We start from the raw sequence: 13,976 nt of genomic DNA, 5'->3' as shown, positions 1-13,976 counted from the left end.
ATGAACGTGCTTTGATTCCTGCATGTATTTCAGCGGTTGCAGCTACATTTCTAGACACAAGCAGGCCAAGTCAAAAAACAAACTTTTACTACTACCAACGAGCCTTATTGACATACCAACGTGGAAAATGCCCGTACTGCCAAAAGTGGACAAATGGTGGCAGCAGAACGCCGTGCATGTATAGTTATGAACTGTATTACGTCCCATCCTTATAAATGCTGGTATTATGGCAAGTGAACGATATATATCTTTCCTCAACATAAGGCGCCGGTCTTGCGAACGCGTCTGCAACCAGACATTTAAAGCTGGCTGTAGTTAGATGCCAAAAAGCCTAAAATGTCACTGTTGCAGCTCTGCGTTTTTAATTGAAACCATGTATCCCAAACTTCTGGCACGGACAAAGGCCAAACTTGCCTTAAGAGCCCTGGGTCTGTCATGTATGCAGCTCTTTTGAAACTCCACTGCTCCATCAGTTTAACAGGGATCTGAAATGCTTCTCTGGCGTTCGCCGACATCCGATAGTCAGTAGTCCGTAATCAGTTACATAAAGCAAACAGAAGCCACCGAATGTGTACACCCGCCTAAAGGAAATGTCATTACATGTGCCAAAGTACCGGGAGGTGTGTGTGGAACAATCTTAGAGGGAAAGAAAGTTCAGCGAAAGGTCATTAGTTTATCGGTACCCAAAACAGAATGCATACCATCAGTTCATACAGCACTTACTACCTTTGGCATGCGGTGAGGCTGTTTGTGTCGAGTAGTGTGGTGTCCTGCTGGACACGTTCTAGTGTTCAGCCTTGTGCTGTAACCCCACTGTACACCCACCCATCACAGGCGTCACCGGTCAGGTGACCCGGCTAATAAAAGGGGCCGGGCGTCCGTGCCATGGGCCAGTTCCCATTCCACATACTATGTGTCCATGTGACTGTCCAGCATGTGGGCCAAGTGCCCACAACACCACATTGGCGACGAGGCGGGTCTGACCCTGCGTGCTTGCTGAAAGCCGCGTAGCCATTCCTTGGGCGGATAAGTGGGGACGGTGTGTGTGGCACCCCTGTGACCATAGCAGCACAAAATGCAAGGGGAGAGAAGCGTCGCAGCAGCACTGAACGTGTGGTGCCTCCACGTTGCATTCCCTCACTGCAGGAAGAGAGGAAACCCTACAACGATAGCAGTGCGGCTGCGGAGCTTGCTGGTTGAAGGGGCGGATATAGGCCCAACAGTGTCCTTCATGAACGACACATCCCCTAGAGCGAGTTGAACCGAGCCAGCAAAATAAAAAAAGACATGGCCAGCAGCGCCGTAGCCCCTACAGATAAAGTGTAGTGACACTTGGGCACATGGCGTCGAGCGGCCAACCAGGGCGAGAGGTCTGACAGGAGGAACTACCCTGCCAAGCTAGCACCCGATTACTCCTCAACTCCCTGCGCGACCCACAGCTACAAAGAGACTGCCATGGCAAGGAAGGGGTAATTGCAGCGTCACCTAGTGGCTACACTCCATGCTGACACCGGTGAGAGCAAAAAATCACCCCTGCTATGCCTGCAAGAACCCACTGCCGAGTTCAGGTGGTTACTGTACCGATAACGCAGCCCTGCCACCCCTCTGCATAACGAGGGACCCCGGCCCTCACGCATGGGAAATGAACAATATGTGAAGTGGCAATAAATCTGAACGGAAGGCCCCCCTAGGGTAATTAAATGTCCAAGAGAAGGGGGGAAGAGACCAAAAAAGTTATCTGGGAAAGCTCTTTCTGGACCTATATTATTTTATATGAGACTTAAACAAGTTCTCGCCTGCCAATATAGCACAGAAAATTAAACAAAGAAAGTTATTTATTTAGTAACCATTTTTATTTGTATTTTTTCACTTTTATCAATTTGAGTAGACACTCATTAAGAAATTCTATCCATTATTTTGTTAACATTTCACATGTATGTTCATATAATACTATCCAAAACCTAAAACATAACCCCGTGGCTAATCATGTACAAAACAATTCATACTCTCACACATACATCAGTCATACTCATATCCTTAAAATAGCAACAAACATTTAGTGGTTTGGCATAGTCTCCAAGACAAGTTTGAAAGAAGGAAACAACAATAAGTACAGTTATTTCTAATAGTACTGGGTCTCTGGAGACCTCTCCTCTAGATGGAAAGGGCCTATCATTTGAGGGGAGAGACTGTTGAAACCCAGAAGGAGCACTGGAAAGCCCAAAGCTGCCCAGCTTAGAGAGATGTGAAAAGTCAATGTGAGGACCAAGGTATTGGGACAGGAGGCAGCCAAGCAAGCCTCATGAAAGGCGTAAGGAGAACATGCTGTGCATGCAAGCCCCCAGTGGCTGTCTGACACCACCACAAGCAAGGAAATTGCGCCACATGCCCCCAGCGAACGGCCACCACCGCAAGAAAGAAGAGAAAGTATGCCAAGCACCAGAAGAGGGCATCCTGAAGAAGGACCAAGAGCGCGGAGTCCTTGGTGCGTGACGCATGCACTCAGAAGCTTGACAGCACGGGCAAGTGCCCAGAAGAGAGAGACCTCTCCATAAAGAAGAAGCAATGCTGAAGGCAACAGGGAGAACCTCCACATCTCCACCGCACCAGTGAAGCCCCGCAGTGGGCCAAAGACAGCAAAGTGTCCTCCCTCACACTGTCTCAAGACGGAGTCATCAGTGGGCCAAGACAGGCAAGAGGAGAGTCGCACACTCCAGGTGGCAAGCTGCCACCACAACATATGCACTGAAGAAAGGCGACACATGAGCGGGCGCTACATCGCACTGCAAGCAAAGAGCATGTCGCATGAAGTGACCATCCCTGCCAAGCATGCCTAAACGGAGGCAGGAGCAGGCGCCACAACGGCACAGGATCGAGGCACAAGCACAACGCCCTTGAGAATAGAGGTAACCTGCCATCCTGGCAGAGGAGTACCGTTAAAATCCCTGAGGAGGGGATGGGGCCCGTGAAAGGTCCATAAAGAGAGGAAGCATGTCCTAGCGACAGGACAGACCTGCGACAGGTCCACAGCAAAGAAAAGACACAGTCCTAAGAGCAGGACGCGGCCAGCGAGATGTCCATGTGGCGCGAACATGAGACCTGATGACTAATCAGAGTTAGGAACCTGGTCGGAAGTAAGGAAGAGCATGGCAGGACGCCACATAGCGAAGGAGAAGAAGAGCATGGCTGGGCACCACATTGTGAAGGGGGAGAAGCGTGGTAGGATGCCACATAGCGAAGAAGAAGAGTGTGGCAGAACGCCTCAACGCAAAGGAGGAGAAGGAGAATGGCACGATGCCATAGGGTGAACAACCACCACAGGTGCGCAAGGGAAAAGGGAGATGAGTGATAAGACAGAGGACTCGTGGCAGCACTGGAGAAGGTGTTCATCAACACAAGCCAGCCACCGGGGTGCAGAGACGTCACTGGTGACAGTTTCACAGGAGGACCAACCGTAAGCCGCTCGCAAGCGCAATCTGCGTCCTGGCCACACGCTTCACTGTGCAACCGTCCAGTCACCTGTCACCAGCTGCTTGGCATCGATGGCATCACGTCTAGCAAGTGCACCTGCCAGAAGATAACCGTAAGTGGCCACGAAGTCCCTCCAGTCCAGGTCGCCGCCTGTTGCCCAAGGGTAAGGAAATTATCGTATTCGTTATCCAGGTGCATCACTACCAAGAACATCTAAGGAGCATCACACCAGAGTGGATCCAAACATTCAAGACATCCGGAGTTCAACGAGACACTCCTGGCGCCGTGGGAGGCTAGCCACCCAGGAATCTTCTGTGTGTCCCAGAAACCCGAGGCCTGATGACGAAGAGCATACTCGACCACCCTTGCGGTTGCATGAGGCCTGGCCGTGGCCCTGTTGGGAGGTCTGCAGTGACCCCTCCGCATGGCCTACGAGAGGCCCACACAGTCACGTGGCAATCCAGGGGCAAGGGCCTCAACGGAGTTCCTGTGAGAGTGGAATCCCAACCAGAAAGATGCGTTGGCAGCTGCTCCACGACAGGCACCAGGAAGCATGGAGGAAGCAGATGGAGACTTGTCACCCAACGGCTATCTGAGGAATGCCCTCATCCACCAAGGTCATCCTCAGTCTTTGCTGGCTTGCAATCCACCGGAGCCAGAGCATTCTCCAGAAGGTCTCCTATGTTGACTCCACCACCACTCCAGGTGCACCCCTATTGAACTGTGTAAATAGTCTCCAACACCGTGAGACCAGGCCAGCACGAACGACATTGCTGAGGAGGACTAAAACCTTCTGGCCGTGCAGTCCTAAGATCCAGCACTGCCTGGCAGATGGCCTGAAGAGACTCAATGGTGCTGTGTATTGGTTGTGTGTTTTTCCCCTTGGTTGGACTTTAGTTTCTTTTGTTTCCGATAAAGTTTGGGAGGGATATAGTGTCCTGCTGGACACTTTCTAGTGTTCAGCCTTGTGCCGTAACCCCACTGTACACACACCCATCACAGGCGTCACCGGTCAGGTGACCCTGCAAATAGAAGAGGCCAGGCGCACATGCCCTGGGCCAGTTCTCGTACCACATACTATGTGTCTGTGTGGTTATTTGTTCAGCATGTGGGCCTAGAGCCCACGACACCACAAGTACTACCCAGGGTTAATTGGTATTGTTGAATGCTGATTGCCAAGTTGAACCTTCTGTTCTGCTTCGATTTTGGCAGCAATGCTCTTTCAGAGAGCCCTGAATCGTCAACTTTTTTCCAAGCCAATCACCCCGCCCCTTCAAAAGCCACACAATTTAACCCTGCCATTCCTTCTTGTTCTTTTTAGTGCATGACACAGCTGAATTTAAAGATATTTTAGGCTTAACATTGTAGATGCAAAAGGTGGCCCGTCATGTTACATTGAATTGATCCTGATATGTTATCGATTGTATGAATTTTGTTTTGATAATTTCTCTCCAGCGATTTTCTAAAATGTATATTGTTTCTTTGTAGTAATATAAAAATGATTACAAAAATGAAATAGATAATTCTCTCTACACTCCAGGTCTTGAATATCGTATACTGTACACTGCCTCCTTACATTTGGGGGATTGTTTTCTGTAGCCCCCAAGTGACTGTGCACAGACCTGCAAACACACATAATGCCACTGTGTGCCACCCACCATCACCATTCTTTAGAGGAGCTCATTGTGAAGACACTTCCTGACACAGACAGCTTGAAGCCCTCTAAAGGAGTATGCTCCAATCTCGCATTTGGAGGGTCTTTTAAACCCGCTTTGGTTTGTTTAGGCTCCCCAGGGCCTGTTTAGTAGTCACAGTTAGATGGTTTTATTTGTGCAGCTTGGGAAGGATGGTCAAGGCTCCCAGGTATTCTGTGAAGGCCTTCATTCTGAGCTCACCTGGCTAGGAGTAGGCGTCGGTGGTCCTAGGGGAGCACAGCTGGGCACGCTCACACCTTCCTTCCACACTTGGCAGTGCAGCTGGAGCTGAAGGGAATGGACATATATCAGGAAACCTGAAAGGGCAAACTCTGGGACCAAATGTGAATGTTTTGTGCAGTGACAGACCCTTTGGTGCTTGAAAATGGGATTGTTCTGCTTATTCCACCAGCCTTCCAATCACGAAGTACTCATAGTGAAAAACAATCATTGCTCGGCAGGTAGAACAGTGATTTTTCTTTACCGGGTTCAGTGCTTTATTATCCAGGTCAGGTTTCCATTGGGGCACATTTTTCTCTGATTGTCACATGCAAGTTGTGCTGCTGTGGAAAAAGAATGCTCCCGGGCACTGTGTCAGAATATCAAGTAGTAAAATGTTTCATTAGTTAATTTGTCGAATTACCTTTAAAATGTTATGGAGTCAGTTGGAGATGAAGTTTGGACATGAGGCCATTGGGCAGTAAGATGTCCTCCCCCTGCCCAGCCGGTGTTCTACAGCCTGCTAAACATGCAGGTCCCCACCTGCCTGATGGAGATCTCTGTGCCTTCAGTGTAGCTGCCGGTAAAGTACTGATGAACACTGAGCCCTTACCCTTTTGCTTTTGCCCTTTCTGTATTCATTTGTTTGATTTTCTAAATCAAACTCTCAAAAAATGAGTTTGTTTTAGAAAACCAAGGGGCATATCAGCAACAACCGGCGATAGTTGTCGCTAAGCGCACACTTAGCGCTAGGATAATTATTGCCGGCTAACGTGGATTTTTATCGCTTAGATAGTGTGCTATTAGCAACGCTTATCTCCAAAGCGATAACAATCCTAGCGCTAACTGTCAAACGTGAGATTATCGCTGGAAATCCAGCGATAATCTCACGTAGTGTGGCGTTGGCTTGATGATAGGGCCTCACATACTTAGCCATGATATCCATCTTCCATAGGATATCATGGCTAAGTCAGTGCTGAAGCAGGCGTAAGGAAAGTAGCAATAACAGGGGTTATCGCTACTTTTGTTGCCACTATGCTTCATAGCATGGGGCTTGACGATAGGAGAAATGCCGCTTAGCGACATTTTTCCAGTCATGTCAGATCAGGAACACCCACTTTGCATCTCATTAGAGATACAAAGCTGGGTGTTAAGAATCTGGGCGCTAATGCAAGGTTTCACGCGATAGCGTGACCTTGTTAATTAGGCGATAAAATTATCGCCGCTTTTCACCCGAAAACGGACGCAAAGGCGGCGATAATTTTATATCGCCGCGTTGCTGATATGCCCCTAAGAAATCTATCGCCCTGGCACATGCTGGGCCCTTTCATAGATTCTTGTCCACAGAATCTACCATGCCTCTCATGGCAGTCCTAAGCATGGAAATCCAGTGACGGTTGCACCGCCTTATGTAGGGTGAACCATCGCTGTGCCCTGCAGCACGATGGCGCACTGGCCACCTGGCCAATGGCAAGCTAAGACTCCACTGTCAGAAGCCCTGTGGTTTCCACCTCTAGAAAGAGTGGGGGCCTACAGGTTTGTTGGGGAGGGTACCCACATCCAAACTCGAAATGTGCTCATGTCACCTTTAGGCAGTATATTTATCATATAGTTCAGTAAAAAGCACTATAACCCGAAATGTATCAACAGATCATCTTAGGGTTTTCAAAATCCCACCCCAGCTCCCTACATGTTGCATCTCACTTACACTGACATACAACTCCAAATATTTGATAAAGGATTACCCTGTGGACAATGTTCCAAGGTTGGCGGCTCTGTGTGCAATACTCTACTAATTCTTGCTCCAAATCCTGGTCCACTTAGGGAGCAATAATTCCCTCCCGGAGCCTTCCTCTTAAGTATGAGAGACAAAGATTAGAACCAGTAGAAAGGCATTCTTGTGGCTACTCCAATTTGTTAACCCATCTAATACTTACCTTGTGGACTTGGTAAGCAATGCACTAATGTTCTATTTCTTGCAGGTTTACAGTTAGAGGGGACTCTGCTTGTGCATACCTCAATGGCAATGGCGTCAGCACCTCCAGATGTCACGCCGTACAGAGATGCCTATGCAGCAGGAGAAAGGACTATGGGAATACCTGAAGGAGAAAGACAATCAGAGAAATGACAATGTCAACCGCACCTTTTGCACTATCTCACTTTACCTGTCTAAAAATACAATCAAAGCATTAACTGATATGGAGACTAATAAGTGTATTGTTATGATTCATATTTGTATAACGCAAACATATCACACCTAAGGGTTTCAAGGCACTGGGGGCCGTTGGGGAGATTAAGTGAGCTATTGTCCAGAGTCACATGATGGTGAGCTCAGCTCCCACGGGGATCGAACCACGAGCCCAGCGACGATCACAGAAATGACAATGTTAGTCTGGATGACACTATTAAGTCCCAGGGTAAAATCTTTGACCGGTCAAATCTGTTTGAGGTATATGACCTGCACTCAACCTGAAATTGCACCTAGGTCCCTGGTCACACGTGAACCGTTCTCATTGGTGTAATTTTGTTAATAAAAGATTTATTGTGTTTTTATAAATTAGAGTTGTATTTTTATTGTGTTGTTTTTTTAAACTGTTTTGATAATTTATTTCAAGTGCTTTACAACTTTGGTTGTTAACCTTTTGAATTCTGTGGCCCTCCACTGAATCATTATTGGAATCCAGGGACCCCCACCTGTCATTACCAGAAGCCAGGGACCCCTGCCCAAGCAAATTTGATAATTTGTTGTGCAAAACAACACACTAAAATACAGATACAAGCATTCATTAAACAAATATTCAAATGTTGAAATATTATATTTTAATTCTCAAACAAATATTTTAAAAATCAAAATTTTAATGGGCAGGTTGGAGCTTTTCACAATTCAATTGAGGCCACCCATCGACCTTAGTAAAACTTTTTTGATGCCCTTGCACTTGTCCCACTAATCAATCTGAGGATACCAACTTAACACCAATTTCAAAGACCTTCGGGCCCGATTCACAGAACAAACTTAAGACAAAATCCTAAACTTAGTACCATTTTGGTATTCACAGAATGCACTTACTACTTCTGGTATTCACAGAATGAACTTACTACTTTTTCGATTCACAGAATAAACTTACTACTGTTGCTATTCACAGAATGGATTTACGACTACTAAACTTACGTCCGCACTCGGGCCGGAATTTCCGGCCCGGAGGCGGAGCTTCCGGCCCGGAGGCGGAGCTTCCGGCCTGGAGGCGGAGCTTCCAGCCCGAAGGTGGGGATTCCGGCCAGTGGCGGAGATTTAGCCATGGCCAAAATCTCCACCTGTGGTCCGGAAGCTCCGCCTCCGGCCTGGAAGCCCCGCCTCTGGGCCGGAAGCTCCGCCTCCGGGCCGGAAGCTCCGCCTCCGGGCCAGAATTTCCGGCCCGAGTGCGGACGTAAGTTTAGTAGTCGTAAATCCATTCTGTGAATAGCAAAGGTAGTAAGTTTATTCTGTGAATCGAAAAAGTAGTAAGTTCATTCTGTGAATACCAGAAGTAGTAAGTGCATTCTGTGAATACCAAAATGGTACTAAGTTTAGGATTTTGTCTTAAGTTTGTTCTGTGAATCGGCCCCTTCATGTTTACAGACAGAACTAGTTGATGTTTGTGCGTACATACATACATATATTAAGGGTGGGTGTAATGTGCGTAAGGGACCTACGCGGAAAGGCACGGAGATGGAACCAATCTCCGCACTCTCCGCATAGTTCCCTTACGCACATCCTGCCTCCCGCCCGCCTCCCGCCCGACTATTAAATACATTAAGAAATAAATATTTAAATAACCTTACCTGATCGGCGGCGTCCCCGGGCTTCAAACCTCTTCCAGCGCGTCTTCAACTGAGAACTGCGCATACGCAGGATGTGCATGCGCGTTATGCCCTGAGTATGCGGGGATTTGCCCTGTTTCTCTGTCTATTATCGCGGAAGGGCAAATCTCCGCACATTCCGTGGGTGGAACGGAGTTGTCCGCCCACCCTTAACATATCTATTTATATCTGGAGAGCCCCGCCGCATATCAGCGGATCCAAGGAGACAGGAATCATGGTCTCCATGTAATTGGAAGGTAGTCCATGGTTGGGGCATTTTTGGCCATCTGCAGGAGCAGGACTGCACACCTGACCACTGTTTTTTTTTAAAATTTGAACTTAAGGAAGTTGACGAGACATGCTCAGTGTAGCGCAAAAAACGGACTCCCTGAGCAGTTTGGGCTGTAACCGTGTCTAAAAATCATATGGGACACCACCCTTTTTCTCTGTCGCACTTGGCAGATTACAATGAAACTTTCAAGACATCAGGTGAAGTGAACGTCATAATAGTTTTGAAAATTTTGCGAGGCTTCGTCAAACAATGCCAAATTTATTGCCAAATGAAAAAATGCTCTTCCTATGGAAACTAGGTCCTTACTATAACTACCTACTGGGGAAAAGCCATACAATATTTGAAATGCACTTAAAACAAGTGACACAAATGATGCATAATACATAAAGTAAATCACATCATTGTAAATCACATCATATAGTTCAGTTAGTATAAAGAAAGAACAGAGAAGGGGAGGATACCCTCCACCCGCTACAAAAAACAGTTCCATCAGGTCGTCTATGTGTAAAATGAGCTCCTAGTTTCCAACCCAGCAGTTCATATATGCAATAAAACAGTGTGATAAATGAGTACATTATCTATCCTGTAAAATTATAATAATAATAAGGCAAATTTATAAAGTGCATGGTTACACTAAGCCTGTGTGTCCCCGCGCTACGGAAGAACAAGGCCACTGTTACCCCTGTCGAACTGCACTCCCTACCCGTAAAAGCTCCCCGCTACTCTATTCAGAGGGGAAAAGATACGTTTTCAGCTCCTTACGGAAGGTCATCTCTGAAGCCTCCGTCCTGAACTCCCAAGGGAGTTTATTCCACTGTTGTGCTGCCATAAAGCGAAAGGAGCGCCCGCCCATCCATGCTCTCTTGATGATAGGTATGATAACATGCCCATTTCCGCTAGACCTTTATTGACGAGTAGGGGCATAGGAGGTTAGGAGGTTATATAGGTAGCCTCCTAACCTCCTATGCCCCACATTGCCGTCACTTATCTTTTTTCATAAACCATCGCACCACTGTAGTAATATTATGTTTTACAGTTTCTGAGCAAAATAACACTAGACCACCTCAGCCCACCCCATTCAACATCACAGTGCCCTTCTTTGCTTGCTCTGGCTCCCAGTTTGCTGTATAAGCTTGAAGTACCAGAACACACACCCAAAGCTGGCATGCCATGTACGGAACAGCTCAGGGGTAATCTCTTCTAGATACAACTCAATCTACTGATGTATACCTTTTTCTAAAGCCCCCACGATGTTTTGGGATAGCTGTACTACCTTAGTGCGCCAGCAGCTACCCCTTATCATGCAGAGGTGGATACCTTTACAAAATTAATAATATTGCCTTATAGCCCGCTGCCGAGGGCTATACCTATAATGATAGAGAGGGCCTTTAACAATCAGTATAGCCTGATGAAGAAGGGCTAGAAGAGTATTAGAGCCTTCCACCCACTGAGGGTAGAATGTTCTAAATTGAAAAGGGAGAAACGTGAAGACAAAAATTGAAATGCTGGAGCTCCGGCATTTTAACAGCCATTATAAATACGGAGCTACTCCATTGTTTGCAATGGAGCTCTCAACATTCGAATGTCCTAATACCACATAGATCCCCTTGACCAAACATCCATCGTCCAATCCAGAAAGGAGCATTCCATCTTCCCTTCACCTCCTTAAGCATTTTATTCTTAACTGCTTCTGGATATTCCTTTACTGATTGCAAATTATCTCATAACCCTTGGACCCTCATAGCCCACCATGCTCCATTGAGAAAGACTCTATAGCTGCAGCTTCTCTTCTTCTGATTTAGGATACAAACTGCACCAGTATTAGTGTCTAATATGCTAATGGATCCATGACCTGCCAGTGGATATACACAAAGGTAGCTCTGGCCTTTAGGGAGCCGATCCCAGCCTCTACCAGCATCCCTGAATGCAAAGAGAAAACCTGGTCTGGATGAGCTACTCATTCATGGTCCTGGGGAACCTTCAAGCTCTACAATAAACTGTCAAACGCATTGGCATAGCTTGCAGAATTTACTTACAAATTTAATTTAATGAACATGCTTTGATTCCTGAATGTATTTCAACTGATGGTGCTACATTTCTAGCCACAAGCAGGTTAAGTCAAACAAGCATATGCAATGCGATCAATCTCGCATTTGTGAAAGTTAGAACTACTGGCTTTGAAATTTATATTGTTTTTTACTTATGTTTTTTGTTTGTAGTGTAGTTGATGGATGTTGTTTGTAATGAAAGTATGTGGCTTGAATCAGAATTGTTAGTTGTGGAGTTGTGTGTGGTGGAATTATGTGGTGTGTAGTGAATTTCTGTATTGCAAATATGTGGTATAGTGAATAGCTAGGGGTGAGAGCTGTATAAAACAGATAGAAAGTATGATTGAGAGTGATAGGTAGCTTGCGTATGAAGTGGTGAATGAACTCTAGTTAGAGTAGTAGAAAGAGTGTGCGAGAAAGAGAGAATGCAGGGGAGAGAAGATCATAGACATATAAAGAGGCTGTGCTTGTGTATGCAGAAGATACCTAAAGAGGAGGAGAGTGTGTGTTTGCAGTTAGGATTTTTTGAACAGTTATGATAAAGAAACTGTGCTGAAAGACATGAAGTTGACCAATATGAGAAATGATGGATCAGTGCGTGAGAGAGAGAGAGAGAGTGGTGTGAAAGGGAGTACGAGAGAGAGAGAGAGGGCGTAGTGGGAAGGGCATTTGGGGGTGAAATGAGAGGTGGATCTGTACCCAGTACAATGATGTGTCTGAAGGTAGAATTTATGAGCAGGCAGTTTAGTGAAGACATAGGTAGTGTGAGTGAGGGATGTGAGAGGCATTTGAATTGTGAGATAAGAGGTGTTAGAGGTAGTGTGAGGGAGAGATGAGAGGGGCAGTGTGTGTGTGTGAGAGATTACATGTTTTTTTGAAGTGCGAGGTAGAGATGGGTTGTCTTAGGTTTTTTTGTGGAATTGCATGGTGTGTGATTGTGTGGTGTAGAGTTGTGTAATGAAAATATATTGCCTGGTGGACTGTGGAATTATGTGGATAGTAATTAAATGGTATGAACTGTAGTGGAATTATGTAAAGTGAGATAGTGTGTTACGTATTTAAATATGTGGATTTGTTTCTGGAGTTCATTTGTGGTGTGTGGAACCAATTGCATTGCAGTATGCCATTGGTGATCCTGAAATCACCAACGTTATAAAAATTAGTTTTATGGGGAGAAAGTCATGAACTTTAAGTTATGGGAGTTACAAGTATGTTAATGTTTCATCTTTTATAACAGTACATTTGTTTTAAATGTACCAATTGAAATTATAATCAACATTATCTGCTACCACAGTTAAATAGTTACCTATGACATTCTGGGATGCTTTGCAGATGCCAGTATGTGAAATACTCACCCAAAGAACAGCAGTTTGACAGTGTTTGAGACCACTTTTTGATAACTACGACTCACTGCCTCTGAATAGTCAAAGTTTTAAACCAACTTTTGCTAGACAGTGAACAAAATAATACAGTAGAAGAGCTGCCATAGTATGTGTTTATTATATAATGACAATTATTTAGTTGTTAGACTTCTGTTGCATAAATTAAATATTGTAGATGGCAATCCGAGAGCTATTGGCGTCGTCAATGTCTATTATCCATGTGTTATTGAGTGGAGTGGATGTATGTAGTGTGAGGTTGAAAATGTGTATTGGAAATATGTGGCATGGTGCAGAGTGGAATTATATGGAATGTAATTCTGTTGCATATTGTGGATTTACTTGGAGTGGCATTGTTTGCCGTGGTTTGGCATGTAGTGGAGTTGAATTATGTGGCATGATGTTGAATTATATTGTGTGGATTGCAATTATGTGGTGTGAAATTATCTGGGTTGGAATGGAATTGTTTGTTGTGGAATTGTGTGGCGTTATGTGTAGTGGCATTATGTGGCATGGTATGCAATGGAATTATGTCGATAAACATTATGTGGTATTAAAAGTAGTAGATGTCTGTGTAGTGGTATTGTGTGTCATGTTGTGGCATGTATAGAGTGGAATTATATGGCATGTATTGGAATAATGTGGAGCTGAATTGTGTGGTGTGGAATTATGAGATGTTGAACTGTGTTGTGTAGTGGAATTATGCAGTGTACATTGTGTGTTGTGGAATAGCATTCAACTTAACTGTGCTATGTATCTAGCTACAAGACCTGACATACCTCTTCCCCCTGGAAAGATAAAACCTGCTTTGGTTTAGAAAATCTCACTAAGCACAACAATTAAACATGGACCTACCTATACAGATGTAATAACCCCAGCCTCAGCAACTCATACTGAGATAAGCTGGCTGAAGCCGTGGCTAAAATTAATTACAATTGTTTGCGTTCGAGCCTGTGGCAAGTAAACGTTGTTCCAATAAGAAAGGGGGACCCCCAATGGCGGGATAAAGAACCGGTAAACAAGGGGTAAAAGGCAA

The 13,976-nt window shown here is 45.5% G+C and overlaps 1 protein-coding gene across 2 annotated transcripts in view; it reads left to right on the top strand.

The window, feature by feature from the left end:
* Positions 1–7,944, top strand: part of LOC146812895 (killer cell lectin-like receptor subfamily E member 1) — a 59,453-nt gene extending 51,509 nt beyond the window's left edge. For both annotated transcript variants that reach the window (XM_085619964.1, XM_085619965.1), the window contains one exon: positions 7,367–7,944. In XM_085619964.1, the coding sequence (XP_085476090.1) occupies positions 7,367–7,378 (12 nt within the window). In that variant the 3' untranslated portion in view covers positions 7,379–7,944. The remainder of the gene's footprint in view (positions 1–7,366) is intronic.
* The last annotated feature ends 6,032 nt before the right edge of the window (positions 7,945–13,976 follow it).

Source organism: Triturus cristatus, chromosome 7 (genome assembly GCF_964204655.1).
Source record: "Triturus cristatus chromosome 7, aTriCri1.1, whole genome shotgun sequence".
NCBI lineage: Eukaryota > Metazoa > Chordata > Amphibia > Caudata > Salamandridae > Triturus > Triturus cristatus.
This window is presented reverse-complemented; position numbering and strand designations above follow the sequence as displayed.